This window comes from Cyprinodon variegatus, unplaced genomic scaffold, assembly GCF_000732505.1.
Source record: "Cyprinodon variegatus isolate N-32 unplaced genomic scaffold, C_variegatus-1.0 Scaffold99, whole genome shotgun sequence".
Classification (NCBI taxonomy): Eukaryota; Metazoa; Chordata; class Actinopteri; order Cyprinodontiformes; family Cyprinodontidae; genus Cyprinodon; species Cyprinodon variegatus.
Genome location: NW_015150552.1, coordinates 1,148,238 through 1,167,935, shown reverse-complemented (window position 1 = coordinate 1,167,935; position 19,698 = coordinate 1,148,238). Strand labels below are relative to the sequence as shown.

General features: G+C 37.6%; 2 protein-coding genes across 2 annotated transcripts in view; one reads left to right on the top strand and one right to left on the bottom strand.

The window, feature by feature from the left end:
• The window catches only part of trmt5 (tRNA methyltransferase 5), an 8,864-nt gene extending 7,525 nt beyond the window's left edge, over window positions 1–1,339 (bottom strand). Inside the window, exon 1 of the mRNA XM_015374246.1 lies at window positions 1,196–1,339. Coding sequence (XP_015229732.1) covers window positions 1,196–1,236 — 41 coding nt within the window. The 5' untranslated portion in view covers window positions 1,237–1,339. The remainder of the gene's footprint in view (window positions 1–1,195) is intronic.
• The window catches only part of slc38a6 (solute carrier family 38 member 6), a 22,023-nt gene continuing 3,660 nt past the window's right edge, over window positions 1,336–19,698 (top strand). Inside the window, exons 1-10 of the mRNA XM_015374248.1 lie at window positions 1,336–1,566; window positions 3,864–3,994; window positions 4,074–4,147; window positions 6,789–6,841; window positions 6,932–6,971; window positions 9,234–9,312; window positions 14,962–15,047; window positions 15,129–15,187; window positions 15,271–15,342; window positions 18,565–18,621. Of these exons, the coding sequence (XP_015229734.1) occupies window positions 1,474–1,566; window positions 3,864–3,994; window positions 4,074–4,147; window positions 6,789–6,841; window positions 6,932–6,971; window positions 9,234–9,312; window positions 14,962–15,047; window positions 15,129–15,187; window positions 15,271–15,342; window positions 18,565–18,621 (744 nt within the window). The 5' untranslated portion in view covers window positions 1,336–1,473. The remainder of the gene's footprint in view (window positions 1,567–3,863; window positions 3,995–4,073; window positions 4,148–6,788; window positions 6,842–6,931; window positions 6,972–9,233; window positions 9,313–14,961; window positions 15,048–15,128; window positions 15,188–15,270; window positions 15,343–18,564; window positions 18,622–19,698) is intronic.

Sequence of the window (19,698 nt, the reverse complement as noted above, 5' to 3'; positions counted from 1 at the left end):
CATACAGAGTTAATTTACAACAATTCTCTTTTGCAAATGTTAAACTGTAAACTTAAGACATGCTATGTTACCAAGTTTTAAAAATCTAAATTTTTTGGTAAGGAATTAAATTATGTTTGGTAATTTTCAGTTTTTTTCATGTAAAAATATTACTTATATAATAACCTGAGTTAGTTAAACTAAAAAAGAAAACTTTTCCTGGAGTGGACTGTAATTTTCAACCTTTTTTCTTTTTTTTTTTTTTTTTTAATCAAAAAAATTTTTTTATCAAAAAATTGATTATCAGGATGGTTGATGGAATACTCAACTATTAAAATAATCACAAGCTGCAGCCACAATATGTGTTATAATAGTTTGGAATTTTATTTTATTACAAATAAAGTTTCAAATTCTGGAACAAAAGCGTCACAATCGGCCCAAGTCTCATCCACACCCATTTAATGAGTTCAAGAAGGTATTATTTATCAGCTTTGTTATTTGTTTCAACATTTCATATATAGGAAAGTCTAAATTTTGCTTTATTATTGTTGACTCATCAGAAATATTTATAGGTTTAAATTTGGTTTCTACTTATGTCAATTTATAAATACACTGTAAGTGATTTTTGCATTAATACTGAGGAATAGGTAAATTTTTTGTTTTGATATTTTGTTTGTGGTATGACTGCATTCATTTATTCTCCCAAAAAAAAAAAAATGTTTTTTTAAATCATTCTTCCATTTAAATGGCTAACACACAAAATCTGGATCCTATAACAGATAATCTTAAATAGCTGTAATCGTAATAAATCATCTATCCCAACCCCTTGAATAAATGAATACCAAACGAGATAAGTTGATTGGGTCCTCATTTTTCTGTGTTATTTAGTATTTAAAGTGTATAATGGCTTTTCTTACAGTCCATTAATGTTATCCCCTGTAAAAGTGATAAAGATGCTGCATTTATATGATGGAATAACATAGATTCTTCCCCCTGACACACTGGAATGCCCACCTTGTAGGACAAAAACGACAGAAAATATCTCTAAATTTAAAATACAGGGAGTAAATCCTGTTTAAACCGCTGTGTAACGCTAGTTTTGAAAGATCAGAGCCTCAAATTAACCCACTATAGTGGCCGCTCTCATAATAAAACCATTGTAATTGTAAATATTTATCCTTGAAAGTTATAAATCATGTAAAAGAAGAAATCTAACCTTAACATCCTCCGTGCTAAGGCATGCTTGAACTGCATCATCCACAGCGGACGAGGGACGACTGCTGATTGGTCGAGAATTTAAAACTCGCTTTGTGATTGGTCAGAGGCGGTGTCGTAGGAAAAATGCGACGAAGCAGGAAGTTAGGGGAGCCTTTTATCAATAACAGAGGCAATCAGCTGACTGCCCGATAAGCGGCGGGAATAAAGAGGGTCCAAGAGAAGATGGGAGCATAAAGTCTGAGAGCGAAGCTGTTTGTATGTTTTTATCAGTTCAGAATGAGCATCAACAGCAGCGAGCAGGCTGATGTTTACTCTAAACTCTCTGGGAGAGGCTCGTCTGTCAGTGAGAGGACTCCTCTGTTGGGAAATGTGAGTATTTAATCACTACATCTGCTTCTGTCATCGACATTAATCTATAGAAATAAGGAGTTTAACATCGAGTCGCTGCTTTGTTCGTGCTTTTTTTTAATGGTCAGCATCACATGAGCTGGACTTCACTTTTTCAGTTTCCTTTGGGATTTCTGCTTCTGTCAGCACAGCAGTCAGCCCACACAGCAAGCAAGCAAGTGTGCAAAAAGGCTCACTTATGTTTATTTCTCCATTTACAAAAAGAACATTTGGTTTAATTTACTTCAATTGTTTTGCATTGTTCCATCGGGATCTCCTCCTCCAAAATGTGTGTAAATCAGTGCTTTTGCTGCTTTTCTACTTTAAATTCTCCATACACTTACTGTCTGTGAAACATGTAAAAACTGAAGTCTGCTGATGTCATTTTGTATGAGCACGTTTTTCTTTCTTTTAGCATTAAACATAGGTATCAGTATAAAACAATGAACATGTGGGATTTTTATCTTACAGTAGCAGCTCTTTTCTTAAAGCTGAAATTTTCAGTGGTTGTTAAATTCCCTTTTTTGGTTATTACAAGAGTAATGACACGTAGGAAAACCAGATCCTCTGCCGGGTGGATGTCCCTTTAGTTGTCAATGGGTTTAAAAAAAAAAGATGTTATATGTTCAATAAATGTTTCTCGGAATCATTTTGGAAATGGATTCGCAAATATTAATTTCCATAAAAATTAATCTGAGCCAATCTTTAAAAAAAATAAATTAGTGCAAAACATTCCCTTGATTTTTATAACTAAAACAATGAGTAGATTTTCCACAACCCACAGTTGTGTTTTAATAGTTTCACATGTATCAGTCAGACAAAAAGGGAGCTCTTTTAAACTACTAACCACCTTAGTTTTAATTCCTAATTAATAACTGATTTAAAACAACCATCACATCATGTTTTTATTAAATGGATTGTATTCCTTCTTTATGTTAAAATAATTAATAAGAATGTACAATGCTAAAATAAATGCTAAGAAATATTTTTCTACCTCAAAGTTGTGTGTTTGTTACAGAAAATGACCATTTGAGAACAAACGGGCCAAACAATGTAAAAACTAACAGCAGTCTGGTGTATATATGAGCATATCATTACTCCAATATAATAAGCAACAATTTTACTTGTTAGTTTTTCACGGGTAAAATTTTTTGAATTATCTATATTTTAATATTGTTAACTTTAATATTAACATTTCATGTTTAGTCATTGCTATACAGTTTTACAGTTTTGCATATAATTTACTGTAGAGTTACTGTAATAGTAGTTCTGATGGTAATAATGCTTTATTATCATTGTAATTATTATTAGTAGTAGTACTACTAGTGATAGTGAACTGTTTTTTTATGTTTCTGACTTACTGTAAAATCCCCACATGATATCAAAGTCGTGTTTTGAATGTCAGGTTATTCTATGTAGGTCTAAGCATATCAAAAATCAGATAAAATGTAATACTGTATAAATGTGAGCAGTGTGTTTAGACATCTGATCAATTCTTATTGGGTTTAATCAGTTTAAAGGTAATTTTCAGTCCATGTCATGTGATGCAGTGATCCCAATTTTAACCTGCGTTTATCAGTTTAAGAAAATTAGATACAAGAACTATTTTATTTAGAATATTTTATCATTAAATATGTTTTCTAGATTCATTTCTTATCAGTCGACCCTCCATAGGATCATGGTGTGGATTTGATCTGTTCACTTAAACATCTGTGTCAGTTTAATCTGTATCAGGTGAAGAGGTTTTGGGATGCAAGGGTGGTGGGAAAAGCATTCAGGCTGGGGGGAAAAAAATTGGCGTATTTCAAACTCAACTGTCTCCATGTTTATTTCTGAAGGACTCTGCAAATAGTCTTAATTCTCCTCCGTCTGGTGTCTCCCATGCACTTCCCGTCTTTCGTTTCCTGTAACAGGGTGAATCTGAGCGAGAGCCTTGCAGGTCAATCTGAGCTTGTTGTGACACTGACACCAGAGTTGCCACTTGTTCTATCCAGGATATCCCCCATTAGAGAGGTCAAGCAGTTTGGGCAGCTCCCCTTATCCTGAGCTCAGGCAGCTGTCCTGCAGCCAGCAGCTCAAATCCCACCCCATCAATTCCTATATCCATCCCCTGATCCTGCATGCCCCTGCAGTGTTGTTTTATTACATCCATCATCAGGCCGAGCCAGTTGCTCCTTGTAATGTCAGGGGGAGTCCTCTGAGCAGGTCTTTTTCTGCAGTTTTTGTTTTGTTTTGGTCTTTCTCTGTAGCTTTAATTGCTTTTCTTTTTCCGTCTGCAGGGATCAGTACAGATCCGGACTACAGGAGCCTCCTTCGCCTCCTCTGTGTTCAACCTGATGAATGCAATCATGGGCAGTGGGATACTGGGTCTGGCTTATGCAATGGCCAGCACAGGAATAGTTGGGTTTTGGTAAGAATGCACTCCTTCCACCAGTGCTGTCTTTCTTCAGAATAATGTTTATCAATTGGTGCTCTGCTTTTCTTCCCAGCATCCTGTTAGTACTGGTATCCAGCCTTGCAGCATACTCCATCCATCTGCTTCTGAAGCTTTGTGATCAAACAGGTGAGGGAAAAACACTTTCCAACCCCAGCCAATAAATAAACTGCAGGATTTCTTCGCTTATTGATGTTGACTTCATGCTCTGAATCGCTTTTCCTTTAACTCCAGATTTAATCAGTTTGTTGCAAAACTATCTATTGTTTGTATTCGGTTATTACTCAAGTCCTGATTGTGACCTCATCAGGTGATGCTTGACTAATGAGTAATAAAGGGTCAAAGGAGCCCAAAGAAATGATAACAAGAAAACACAATAGAGGGATGTGCAGGTTGTTGATTACCATTAAATCTATTTAAATACTGTGATGTTTTCACCAAAACGGTTTAAATGCTCAACTTTCATGCAGACATTTATCCCTTTTTCACACTTTCTTCTTTTTATTTCATATGCTTTTTCATAAGATTTTAGTTCAGGCAGACAGTTGATTAAAGACATTTATTTACACTTTACATTTCTGTTTTAGCTCAGTTAGGATTATAAATGCCAGACTAAATAAAGTAGTTTTCAAATTAGGGCTACAACTAATGATTATTTGGCAAATCGATTAATCTGTTGATAATTTTTTTGATTAATCAATTAATAAGCGGATAGCAAAAGGTTCCTTAAAGAAGACGTTTTATGAAATTAAAGCAGGGGAAAATAAAACTGTTCCACTTGAGGAGTTCTGGATAGAGCAGATTGACAGACAAAAAAGATTTTTTATTTTAAATGTAAAATGTTAACATATCTTTTTCACAATTTTAGTATAATTGCTGCTCAAGATGGGCTGTTCTTTCAGGTAAAGGCATGTTTTAGAGTCTCTACACTCCAGTTAATGATTAATCCCTTACTAAATTATTTGACTCAGAAACAATCAAAAACTTAAGAAGTTGGGGAACCTTGAAAAGCCACGATGTCATGGCTTTAATGCTAAGCGCTGTGTATGATATTTTTCAGGAAGCTTTTTAAACACTCTCCTCGCTCTATCAAAAGAAATCAGAAATCTGTCATCTGTTATTATTTGGAAGTTAGGCTCCCAACGCCATCATTGTTGTTAAACCGACATCATTGTTGTTAAACCGAAATCATTGTTGTTAAACCGTCTTTGCTGTGGAACAGATTCATTAAGTTTCAATGATGTCAGCTAGTTCTCTCCATAGTTGCTTTCATTTTTGAACATAAAGATGTTGTAGAGCTGCAGGAAGGGTGGGATCGACCTTTAACCTTCTCCAACACATCCTAAAAAGTCTTGACTCTGTGGCTGATCCATGCATGAATGTGTCAATCTGAAACCAATGGCTGTGCCATCAGCATGTCTAATTCTTTGGCCTCATAGGTGTTTCTGAACCTGGACCTGACCAAATGCAGCCACCCCAGATCATAGCACTTCCTCCACAGGTCTCCACTGGGTGTGATAGAAGCAACATTGTATGCACTTCTTCTTATCTTGATGCTTGCTTTAGAACAGTGTAAATCTGGATTGTCTTGTATTGTTGCTCCACTGCTCAAACTTTATGCTCCTTAACAAATTAAAGCATTTTTTTCTTCACTGATCAGAGATTTTTTAGATGTTTAGTCCCCGTCGTAACTCTGTGTGTGTAGAATATCTTCACTTACTTTTATTAAAAATACAAATGGGTTTGCAGTTTTTGTTATTTTTTTAAATGATTTGATTATTATAAAAACATTTAACTGAACATGGACCTCAATCATAAAAAAATATTTCCTTATGGTCAGCATCATTTGTATTATTTTTTTTAAGGAACCTTTTTTTTTGCCTTAAATTGCCCTGCATAAATGACTCAAACACAAATATCCAGGCAGTAATAATGGAATAGGAGGATCCTACCTATCTGCAATGTTATATCAAGGCAATTACATTATTTTTGACAGGCAGTTGATAAAACATAATTTTTCTACTGCCATCATAGCCTTCTTGAAGGAGAAATATTCTTTGTCCCACACATTAACTTGTTTCAGTGCAAAATCTGCAATTTAAGACAAAATTAAAAGAAGGCCTTATTAAGATGCTATTGAGGTCGGTCATTGTTATTATAATCAGTCAGACAAGTCCTAGATGAGCTTGCTCAGCAAAAAAGGACAAACACCAATCACTACAGTTTTCTGGTTGTATTGAACATTTTTAAATATAGAGGTAAAAGGGGAGCAGGTAAACCTGAGAGCAGCATCTGGACTGTGAAATATGGGATGGTAGAACCGTGTCGCATGGATGCCTTATACACAAATACTGAAGGGATATCTTAAGATCAAATTAGTTATAAAAGTCACAGAAGAACAACAAGGTCAGTGTTTTGGAGCAGCCAACTCAAAGTCCTGATTTTAGTGATATTAGAGCAGGTCTTACAGAGTCTGGCTTGTAAACCGGACTCTGTGACTCCAGGCTGTCAGGAGGAATGGTCCAATATTCCAGAAGGTTGTACAGAGCCTGTGGAAGATAACCCAAAACAGCAGAGCCATATTGTACAGTTTTAAAAAATGTGTTTGAACTGCTAAAAAAAATCTGTTATTCTGGCATTTAACTAATAGAAATAACATATAACTGGACTAAAGACCTTGGTTTTTTCTAATGAAGTTTTAGACTGTGACGGAAAAAAAGTCCTGATTTGTCTGACTTTGATTTATTTTTTAAATGGTCATTTGCTGCAGGTATCAATTCGTACGAAGAACTTGGAGAAAAAGCTTTGAAAAAAACAGGAAAAGTAAGTGAGGCCTTCAGGATTACTGTGAAGGTTCTGTTTTCATTTTGTTTACTCTTCCCTCCCCTTTTTTCTCTCCATCTCTCTCTCCAGATTTTAGTGGGATTGGCTATTCTCATCCAAAATATCGGTGGTAAGTTGGCCTTCTTTTCAACATGAAGGAACAGACATTGTTTCTGACATGTTGGACGTAAAACTATTATGTGGTTTTTATGAGAAGCAGAGCTGGGACAGAGCTGAGGTATGCTGCAGGGACAGTTTGTTTATTTTGGAGGGAGATATCGCCTCCTGCTGGTGAACAGAGTGGTCTGTGTTGAGGTTCTCTCTTTCCTCATCACCCCCCTGCCATTATCTAGATTCCCTGATAACCCCTGACCCTCTCAGCCCCCTCCCCTGGGCCTGAAACATGACTTCTCTCCTAATTGATCGCTGATGGCGAAACCCACTCCCACCCTGTGTGTGGAGAGTAGCGTATTGGGGTCCCTCCCTGTACCCAACTCGACCACAAACGATGCTTCTCAGACAGCTGAGAGCTGAGCTGCTGCACCGTCATTAGTATCTGGGTTGAGTCGATTACCTCTGATGTTCTGGTGTTTTCCCAGCATGTGTCCAGGAGTGTGAGAGCCGGCACTCCAGAGTCCATCTGTCTCTACCCACAGCTTCTTTTATAAGAGTGCAATTAGCCTCACTCTGGGTAAACATTCATTCAGGCTGCCAAAGGCTGAGCAGCCAATTGACCTTAATTACTGACCACCCCACGGCTCTCACAGCCAGCCTCTCCTGGCTCTTAATGAAATGAAAGTTGTTCTGTCTCATGTTGGAAGCACTCCGCAGCTATTTGCTGACCACACAAAGAAGCCTCACCTCTATACTCTTTAAACATTACGTAAATGTTGATTATCAGTGTCTGTTTTCTTACCACTTGGCCAATAACGTCCTCTTTCTTCACTCAAGGGCCATTTTGTATGGTCGTTGTAAGTATTATCTCACCTCTGATAGAAGTGTTTGTCGTTCCAAGAGTAACCAGTTGCATGAAACTAAACCACCGCATCCCGACTGACTGACTGCTGTGTGTTCCTGTCAGTCTGTCTTTAATGGGTTACCTTTTTGTGGTGTGTTCACAGTGATGGATTCGTCTTTGATGTGAAACTCTTTCTTTCTTTCTTCGTTTTTTTTCTTTGTTTGTTTCTTTGTTTGTTTGTTTGTTTCTTTCTTTCGTTCTTTCTTTCCTTCCGTCATTTCTGCATGAGTTAAGCTACTACCATTATAGTGAATGTGCTCTATACAAAGTTTTGCATGGAAATCTGTGAAGACTGAAATGTGGAAGGATTTGGTTTTGACATGGGAAATTGTTAGGAACCCTCGATATTGGTTCTCTTCCCCCTTAGAACTGGGTGAAGAGAAACAACATATTAAAGTGGATGGGTGCACAAAGACACGCTGCTACCAGCTACAGTAGTGTAATATGCATATATATATATATATATATATATATATATATATATATATATATATATATATATATATATATATAGCATGTAACAAAAGTAATTTCCCTCTGGGATTATTAAAGCATTTCTGATTCTGGTACCATGGTATGCACACTAGAAGCCCTGAAACATTTGATAATGGAGTCCCTAACTGCCAAACAGTGCTCATGAATAGCAGCTTTTATTCAGAGAGGGAATGTGCTTGTGTCTGTGTGGGCGAGAGCATTATTGGAGGAATTTTCTTTTATAAACAAATACAGGATCTGAGGGATTATGACTGGGATTATTTAAAGAAGAGTCACAGACCCGCCCGGGGTAGTAGGATTCCAGCTAGTCTTGCATTTTGCTTGGCTTTCCTAATAATAATTCCCTTAAACTCAGGGCTGAGCACATGCTGCTTGTGAGGAGCTTGCCCAGACCAAATGCACACTTCTTTTTGGGAGCGCCTTATCCCATTCCCTGCTATCCTGATGGAGCTTTTAGAAGCGGGCTTAAAGGAATTGAACTGATCCACTGTCCATTTGGCTGTCAGAGAAAAATGGCTGTATCCTGTTGCCTAGCGAGGTGGAGAAAGGTTGGAAGTACCTGGATTAGTGTCAGAGATCGTTACTGTTAGCATTGCAGCTCGCCCTCCTCCTTCCTCACCCCTGATTTCCCATCCTAGCTGCTGTGCAGCAATTGGAAGGCCTGCATTATGTCTGCTCCTCATACTGAGGGCTTTACTGGGGATCTCCCAATTACCCTCCCATGTTGCGGTACCCCCCCTCCCTTTCCTTTGAATACACACCACCCTCACATAACAGCTGAGAGCTTCTTGTGGCGGCATTCAGCTGCATGCTGTGATGTATTTGGTTGAGAATCGTTTCTTGTGATTTCATTTAATTTTCCTCATTTTCTCTCCTCAGCCATGTCATCCTACTTGTTCATCCTGAAGTCGGAGCTTCCAGCAGCTATCAGCAGCCTCGTGAATGCAGAAAACTCAGGGTGGGTTCATCCGTTACCCTCCTAATGAAAATGTTTTCATAATGTCACAAAATTGATGACTATGAATTGATGATTGATGCATTTATTTAAAATAGCAGCAAAGGAGTCATCCTGTTCTTTTAATAAACAAGATAAAGTTAGATTAACATTTTGGAGTAGATGGGTTTGAATGCACTAGAAAAGCCCAACTGCTGGGAGATCCTGTCTGATCAGAGGTACTAAGGACAGCAAACTGTCAGCAAAATTTATGGGGGATTTTTGTGCAGCATCTTTACCAAACATGGAATAAGAGGCTCTAGTTGGATACATACAAAATTTGACTTTTTAAACTATGCTGACTGCTTCATGTGGCAAAAACCAGCAACTGAAATCACCATCTGTGCATTGAAACATGGCAGGGGAAGCATCATCCTGTGGAGTTAACCTGCAGATCTAAATCCGACAGTTTTTTCGTTTAGGAGGATGGACCTCCATGCTGCTTAAAGAAATTGACTCTCTGTCTGCAGGTTGCTGTAGTGCGAGCTAACTAAAATCATAGGTGTTGAAAAAGAAAAAATCGGTGTCCTCCAATTAAGGCCTTTTTTTGTGCTTGCTATGACCCAGATGACTGAGTTAGAGCTATTCAATGAAGAGGAAAGACTGAATATTCCAGACTCGTTTAGTTAGATTTGAAGCTTGATGAGTTAAACCCACTAACGCCGCACGTTTGTTCAGGCATATAAATTCTCCATAAAACATATTGACATTTGCAGAGGTAATCTGACAAACTCAAGGGAATTGAACACTTTGCAAGGCACTATCCATCCATCCATCAACTATCGGCAGCCTACATCCATCGTTGACCTTTATGGGTGATCCTTCAGCTCCCCCTTCTCACAGAGCCTGGTCCCCTGGCCAAGAATGTAACGTATATCTCTTTATTATTGGCCACTCTGGTTTTCGCAGAACTTGAAGCAGCTCTCAGCCCCCAATCCGTCAACATCTGACTCTTCCCCACACAGCTGTTCCGTATTAGCGCGCTTCTTTCACCCTTCCACCCCCAAATCTCTCACACATGTTCCCAGAATCAGACTGATACAAGGGGATATCAGTTTTGCCATTCTAATTACAGCTCGCGGTGGCGGGGAGCAAAACGCTTCTGTTAATGAGTGGCTGTGGGATGTTAACAGAAGCTCACTCGCCTCCATCAGAGCTTGAAGAAATGAACAAATAAGCCAGGTCCTTTGTCACAATGCAATACAATTATAGCAATTCTGTTGACTTTTTTGTTTTCTGTAAAAGGTTTCTTTCTAGTTTTACTCATTGTGGTTTCCACCAAGCAGCTGTGGGAGTCAGTTTATGAGGCATTTAGTTAGATTCATGCTGATCTTCAGCTTTGTGTGGAGTATAATGAATTGTCAACATCGGAGCATAATTTTTTCATCATCATTCTTTTCTTTTCTTTTTTTTATCCAAATACTCTATAATGAAAAGTCCAACAGCTGAAGGCTGCCTATACTTTTGCCTCAAGTTTGGATTCAGTCATTGGTCACAGTTTGCAAACAAAACATATAAAACCCTGTCTCACTGTCAAATTATTTCATATTGTAGGGTTTTTGTTCATTACAAAAAAACCTCCACCATAAATTAGGTAATAAACAACTTAAGAGGTGGCACTTACTGAGTACCAAAAGTATAGTCTTAAGAAATTAGAAAAGTGAGTACTATATATCAATTTCAATAAAGCTATAGAGGAATGTAACGTAATATAAACAAATAATTTAAACTGAAGTATCTTTTTAAACAAATTTTTATGGAAATAAACAAAAAATAATAAATCTTGTTAGGATGATATTTATCCTACTGTAAATGGTCAAATCACACACAGGTGTTTCACATCAGGAGCACCTGATCAGAACAATGGGCCTCATGCAGCAACGTTCTTTTTATTCTTGTCATAAATTTTTCTGTTTTTCAAACGTGCCACATCAGATTCTACTAACTACAGAAGAGGATGAGGGCCACTGAAAAAAAAAATAGTTAACTGATTTTTAAATATTATTTCAGTTTAATATGGGAAAAAAATAGAATTCTGACTTTAATCTCAGAATTTTAGATCTTAATGTAGATGGGCACCATAAAGGAAGAGATGTGGAGCACTCAGCTTCACTGACAAAGATGTAAGTTGTTTGAGAGGGCCAGTGACACAATGGTGGAAAATGACGGAATTAGGCGATGCTATTTCATTAATGGAAGAGCAGAAGGTGATAAAAAGAAGAGAGCTAGTTTAGTCTCTAAAACAGACATGGCTACAGCTTGATGCTAACATTTCTTTTTTTATTTCTTTTTTTTAGAAAAAAGTCAGAATTCTGAGATTAAAGTCAGAATTCAGACTTTTTTTTCTCATTTTGTACTGAAATAAAATGTAAAAATCAGTTAACTTTTTACATTTTTTCTGTGTCCCTAATACTCTTCCATAACTACCTTTTTTAACTTCAGTAAATAATCCTTGTAAACACGATGCAGTCAACACGTTAAGTTTAGTTTAGTTTTTTTAGGATCCACATTAGCTGCCAAATAAATGGCCACTAATCTTCCTGGGGTCCTCACATAAAAAAATACATTACATTATGAAAAAACCATTAAAAAAATTGCACAAGTTGCACATTAGGAAATAATAGGAACATGAAAAAGAGTAGAAATATACAACATAAATACACAGGTCAGTTCATCATATCACCTGCAGTAGTTCTGAAGACAGTATCTTTTTGAAGCTTGTTCTGTTCTGGACTCTTCTTGTGGTTATTGGCAGTTGGTTCCAGTGACATATGGCTCTATAATACACTGTGGATTTTAGATAGTTTGTTCTGGGTCGAGGGAGTTTAATGTCTCCACCTAGTGCCCGCCTTGTTAAATAATTAACAGTGAGTGAGTGTGTTTGCCAGAGTAATGTAAATACGCATAATTACCACCCCAATAATGGCAAATCGGGCTACAACTTCCAGTCCAATCAGAAGGTATTCATTTACAGAAATGGCATTAAAGACAAAGAAGTGACACTTTACCAGTTTGAGATGGAGGCTCTGCCTGAGAACTGAGTAGCAGAATTAAAGGACCTGATAAAGTCAAGCAGTGAAATGAATCAAAAGGGTTGTGAATGATGTGGTTGTACTGCTACAGAAGTAAAAGGAAAATAGAGAAAAATAACAGAAAAAATCTACAAACAAGGTGCCATAAACATGTTAAGCAAACACAACACTACATTCTGCAAAATCTCCTTTTAATACACCATATACTGTATATCTCCAGACCAATTCTGCCATCCAATCATAAAAATAATAAAGGCCAAACTTTAATTTGATGACCCAAACATTTCAATTTTGTGCCATGAAGTGAACTGAATGCATGTCTTAGCATTGGGAGACTTTCAGGCAGCAACATGTTGCTTAACCTCCTCTCTGAACTTTCTATTCATTTTCTGTTCCAGATGTTACTTCAATAGTAGCTTAATCCTACATAGAAATAACAACAAATTAAACCAGTGTCCCCTTGGACCGATAGTTCTGTCATCAGCGAATAAAAATTTTATTTATAATTGCAGAGTTGCATAATGCATAAAGATGTATCCTAATAAAATAGACAATTGCTTCTAAGTAACAACAAATGTAGTCATTTAGTGAAAAACTAGGTCTGGATAACAGCTGACTGATTATGCAAGACCTCTTCATCAAGTTTGGAGCGCTTATAAAATAAACTCTTACCTTAGAGAAGATTAGAAATAGGAGAAAAATGTAAATGCAGCATTTACATTACAAGGAATTTGTTCATGTGGACGCTTCTTGCATGAGGCCCATTAATACTTCACACCCTGACTGAGGTTTGCCCTTTGGAAACGTCACGTTTAGTTTGGTGCTCCTGACTGTTAAAGTGAGAGGGAAAAACATAATGAGACCATGGAAACCATCTGTTAATCCAGCTCTATCTGTCTAAGTACGTTCACTCTGAAAGCAGACCTCGACATGCTGAAATACATCGCAACAACTCTAAGTAATTGAGAAAAAGTCTGAGAAAGTTCAAAATTGATTTCTCATTGTATTTGTGAGTTCACAAACACATGAGAATCCATCTTATCTTGATGCAACTTATTCCTTTCGAAAGCAACTCAAGACGGGTCGGTCAAACATGTTGCAGTAAGATGGTTTAATGCAGGACATATAGATGTGAGGAAAGCAGGAGCTGCAGAGCTCCCATTCTGAAGAAAATACACATCTCCAATCTCCAATTCTTTCTTTAAAGGAGGAAAATCAAGAGCCTAAAAGCGTGAGTTGTAGTTCCTCATATCTGCTGGTAATTAACTTGTTACCAAGATTGGCTCAAACCAAATTATGGTAGGAAGGACTTTAGATGTTGCTTCACCCAATCAGCTGGAAAGGTTCTCCTGAATGTCCCTCTTTACCCACTGAACACATTCTATGAGAGTAATCCCAGATTAATAATTTGTGGAACTAAATCTAAATCAATCTGTCTGGTAGAGAGCAAAACATTTGTTCTTCAAGTCATTTGGACTGGTAGAAAAAACATGGGTTAGTTTTTTTTTTCACAGTTTGAAAATGTAACTTTTTTTTTTAATGAGAAGAGGAATATAAATTTGTATCGTTTATGTTCAATGAAATCAGTAAATTAAAGGCAAAAATAGCCATCAGTATGTAAACATTTTTAATTTGATTGAATGTCATAATCTTCTCACAGCTTTACTTCATGCTTTGAAGTCTAAATCTGTATAATTCATTTAGTTGACATTAATTATGTAAAATATTTGAAAAGAAAGAACACTTACATTAATTACTTAATGAGGAAAATTATTCTTTTAGATTAAGAAGGAAATAAATCAGCGTTTTTCTGTGTTCGCTCCGGTGCTGTGGCATTTCGGAGTGGGAGATGCTCCACATCTCACCCGGTATCTCTGTATATTGAGTTTAAAGCCTCCTGAAGATCCTCGTTTAATTTTTTTTAAACATGTCTAAATATTTTTCTTAACTGAGCAATGGAAGATTGTTGAGACACAGCAGACATCCAGTTGTGGGATGGGAAGCGTGTAGTCGGGACAGAGGGTAATGACACAGCTGTGAAGCTGCCAAACGGGGGCCAGTGGGTGTTGATGTGGTCGAAACAGGTGCCTCTGACACTGGGAGCTCCAATAAACAGCTGCAGAGCCAGTTTCTTATGACCCTGCGCTGCGGCAGCGACACCCAGGACCCTTCCCATCCAGCCCCAACCCCAGCGGAGCCAACATGCCTTCCACATGTGTCACTACAGCCCACCCCTCCTCCTGCACAGTCCTGTATAAACCACCAAGGCTCTCCTTTAGCAAAAGAAAATATTATTCCCTTCTCTAAAAACCTGGAAGAGAGCTGTGGTCTCATCTGATGGAGCGGCACAACGTTACCATGTGAACTACAAGGTTGTTATGATTTGGAAGAGCTAAAGCCTTTAATTCGTTCCACATGACGAATCTGTCGCTCTGTATTTGAGCACAAAATGGAGACAAATTTCCAGAGCCGGTTGGTCTGAAAGCATGGCCGATTGGTCTGCGGCTGTCGCTGTGACATTTCAGAAGATCTGCTGCAGTTCAGCCTTGACTTTTAATACTTGAATCTTTGTTTTTTCCAGGAATGCCTGGTATGAAGATGGCAGGTTGCTCCTCATCATCGTTACAGTTTGTATTGTTGTGCCTTTAGCGATGTTGCCCAAAATCGGTACGTTTTTTCCTCTTTCTAGCCTTTACTGGTTTGAATCACTCCACCTTACTGGATCTTTCTCTCTCCCATGCTCCACAGGATTTCTGGGTTACACCAGCAGCCTTGCCTTCCTCTTCATGCTGTATTTTACAGTTGTGGTGAGCTCTGACCTCAACCTGTAGATGTCTGTTGACTGTATGTCCTCCTAAGCTAACTTTCTCCACTGACCTCTTGTTTCTAGGTTGTGGTGAAGAAATGGTCCATCCCTTGTCCCTTGCCTCACAACGTCACAACGCTCCCAGACCTCGAGAAGGTGAATGTAAACAGTAGCTTAGTTCAGTTTAATGCAGTAAAATAGTTTTTCCATTCAGTAGATGAATGTGGCATATTAATACTAAAGTTTAAAATGAATAATGTTCATTTATTAATAGAAGCAACTAGGGCTGGGTAAAAAAAATCGATCCTTTACATTTTTGCAAAATCGATGTCTAGGAAATGAAATATGTTCGTTTTATAGTGACGCGCGTGACATTCACATTCAAATAAGCAGGAAAGTTGCACTCAAGATGACTTCAAGCCAGACAGCTGCAAATATAGCCAATAGGTTGATTGAAGACATTAACGAATTGGGGCTGACCAGACCATGGTTTGTACAGTGGAGATTATGCAGCTCATGCATGTCTGCTGTGTCACGTCAGCTCGCTCGAGTGAGGCTTCACTTTTTCACTTTTCACGAACAAGTTTGCACACAAGTTTGCAAGTTTGTTCACATCTCAAGTTTAAACTGTCTGATTTACAAGTTTGCACTTTGTGTTTAATATGACAGGAAAAAGTAAAATACATGAGTATTTTGAAACACAGTTGAACCTCTTTCATTATTGTAAAAACAGATCGAATTGAAATTAATCGATTTAGAACTTTATGAATCGAAATCGAATCAAAATACCCAGCCCTAGAAGCAACGTTTCTGTCACTTCTGGCTTTAGAAGTACAACATTCATCATCCAGGCCTAAAAACTGCTAGTCTAAACCAGAATACGTTCCTGTTAGGTGCTCAGTGAATATTGGTACCAGTACAGAGTGCCACTTGTGCAATAAGTGTAGTTGTGAACTTTTCTTGCTGTTAAATACTCTGCTGTCGACTGTTAGTGCCGTTATAACAAAGTAGAAACTTTTTGGGATGACGGCAACTAAACCGAAGAGTTATGGACCAGGTGTAGGTCAGAGAGGGGTGAGCGTAGACTGACATAAAGACGTCAGCAACTTTCAACAGAATCAGCAGCTTCTAACCTCCAGATTACATTTGGTCTTCAGAGTAGCTCAAAAAACGTGAGTAGAATTTCATGCAGTGAGTTTCTGTCGCCTCAGTACGGAAAAGGATTAGGGCCACTGAAAAAAAAAAAAGAAAAGTTTACTGATTTTAAAACTTTATTTCAATTTAGTCATTTAGTCTCAGAATTCTGACTTTAATCTCAGAATTTTGGATCTTAATGTAGATGGTCACCATGAAGGAAGAGATGTGGAGCACTCAGCTTCACTGACAAAGATGTGAGTTGTTTGAGGTGGCCAGTGACACATTGGTGGAAAATGACGGAATTAGGCAACTTTTATGTGACTGAGGGGTCCCCTCATTAATAGAGGAGCAGAAGGTCATTAAAACAAGAGATCTAGTCTCTAAAACAGACAAGGCTATGGCTTGATGCTAACATGTTTGTTATCTGTCAGAATTCTGAGAAAAAAGTCAGATTTCTGAGATTAAAGTCAGAATTCTGACTTTTTTCCCATACTAAACTGAAATAAAATTTAAAAATCAGTTAACTTTTTTTTTCAGTGGCCCTAATCCTCTTCCGTACCTCACCTTACCAGGGGCTATGTAAGGAGTTTGATGCAGCAGGGTAAATCAGGGTGTGGCTGGACTCTAGAGCAAGTTCTTTCCAAACATTTCAACCCCAGAATAACAATGCTATAGACTGGTGTTCCCCTAATATACATATAATCACATCACTTTATTTATATGTATGAATTTATTCATACATATAAACAGAAGTAATGTTATTCATTTTAGATCAATGTATTTTTTTATGGCATTTTATTATTAAAGTAATCATTTAGATAGATTTTTGATAATTTAACAGTAAATTTTTATTTTAGTTGGGCATTTTACAATTTAATGGTATTTTAGTATTTGAGTTTTGTATTAGATAAATAACGTCTTTAATGGGACATTTATTTCATGGGCTAATCACAGTTATGTATTTCACAATAAACAACATTAATTATGATTAATTATGAAACCATGTCATGACCCTCCAGCTGGTGTCTCATGCTATCATTTCTGTTTGATTTGTTTTATTCTTTACACAATTATATTTAAAACAATACAATTGTATCATTACAATTTGGCATTAAACAAATGAAAAGGAGCAGGAAGAAGATACATTTGTAACGCCTGCCCCTATCTATGCTAGTATTTCTATAAAAAATACAACAAATCAGTTGAATAGAAGAAAGAAAATAAACATAAAAATATGTAAATCATGAATTCCTTTCATGTTCTAGTACATAAAAACTAATTTTAGCTTTGCAATTTTTTTTCTTTATTTAAATCTACCCTTCAAAGCAGTTTTTTGTTGTTGTTTTTTTTTTTTTTCGGATCAGGATCAGGAAATATAATTTGGCCTGATAAACTTTTACAATCTTTTGGGGATTTTAACATTGCCATCCTGGCTACCAAACTGAATATTCCCTGAAAAGGGAAATTCAGCATTATTTCATGTCTTTTTGTGAACAATAATCTTTATGACCCACTTTTTGGTGATACATTTTGTACTGTCTGGCCTGTCTCACTCTAGACATAATCTAACCTGCATTATTCTGGTTCTTTTCTTGTCATTTTGTCCAATTATAAAGGTTTTCCTTCACAGTGTCTTTCCTCATACTACGGAAACACATTCATTAAAGTTCGGAAATGGAGTTCTGGTCAGAAAACACAGCACCTAAGCTGTGTCATTTCAAATAGGTCTTCCTGTAGCATTGATTAGTGGCGTTTATGTCTCATTCTGGCTCTTAATTGCTGCTGCCTCTGTACTACTTCAGCAGTTAAAGCAGAAAAGGTTCTGCTGCTAAAAAAAAAAAAAAAAAATGAATGTACTTTTAGCCTTCAGGAACCAAAGGTCTGAGGTTGGTAGTTTGTGTCGAGACGGTCATGGCCAACAGGATTAGGAAGAAACCTCAGGATGTTGATTTACTGATTGAGTCAGATTTGGTTGATGAGTACCAGAGAGGTCTGCCCAGAGTTCTGCACGGTGAATAAAGCCAGTCCTTAAGGGAAGGAAGTCCAGGTGACCTTTCCTGATCCTGGAAATGAACTCTGACTTTTAGAAATTCAACACCGTGATACAACTCCAGAATGAGCATGTGCTAACTTATGACTTCTAATTGTAAAGGCGTGTAGGCAAACAGTAAGAGTCGCTTTTGTTCAAGACGACTAAAAACATTTTAAGTCTAAATACGTTTTTATTTCTTTTATTTTCAGTCATCAAACGTATCCAACTCGGAGTGTACGCCACAACTCTTCGTCCTTTCCATTAAGGTGCGTATGAATTTGACTTTCTCTCTTCACAGCAGGTATGCAGTCCTCTTTAACGGTTCACACCCTCACCAATAATGCGTTGCCAGATGTTCATAATGATGGAGAGCAGCTCCCCTCACATTTATATCACATACTGACGTTCATCTCAGCCATAGGTCTTTGCAAATTGATCAGACCCCTTGAACTTTTCCACATTGAAAACTTCAGCTTTTGTTGGAGGGTTTTCTGCGATACATGAAAAAAATAAAAGCATACATGGAATTTAACAAACAAAGCTGTAAGGTGTGCTGAGCGTTAGTTTTCACCCCCCTATGGGCCGAGGCTTTGTGGAACCAGCTTTAACTTTCCCTGCAGGTCCTTTAGGGCTTTGCTCTTCTAGCGTCACACATCTGGAAACGGACATCTGCATCCATTCGTCTCTTCTAACCGCTTCAAGGTTCTTTAGGTTGGATGCCGAGCGTCTGTTGGTAAACCTGTTCAAATGCAACACTTGTGGAACTGCAGTCAGGCTCTGTTTACAAATTAATCATATCTTACATTTTATTTGTTAATTATTTCGACTAATTATTTTTAAATGTGGGCTGCTCAGTGGCACAGTGGGTAGCACTACTGCCTTGCAGCAAGAAGGTTCTGGGTTCAATTCTGCATGGAGTTTGCATGTTCTCCCTGAGCATGCGTAGGTTCTCTCCCGGTACTCCGGCTTCCTTCCACGATCCAAAAACATGAATGTTAGGTTAATTGGCTTCTCTAGATTCTCCTTAGGTGTGAGTGTGTGCGTGAATGGTGGTTTGTCCTGTGTGTCTCTGTGTTGCCCTGCGATGGACTAGCGACCTGCCTCTCGCCCATAGACAGCTGGAGATAGGCACCACCACCGTGTCAGATAATGGATGGATGGATGGATTTTCAAATGTAAGAAGAATAAAAAGGAATTTAATCGTTTTACAGAACAAGATATGGAAACAGTATTTGTATGTCCCTGAGGTAGTGAGAACAGTTCAGACCTGACAGACTTCATTCCTGTCACCTAATGTTGTGTATATATATATATATATATATATATATATATATATATATATA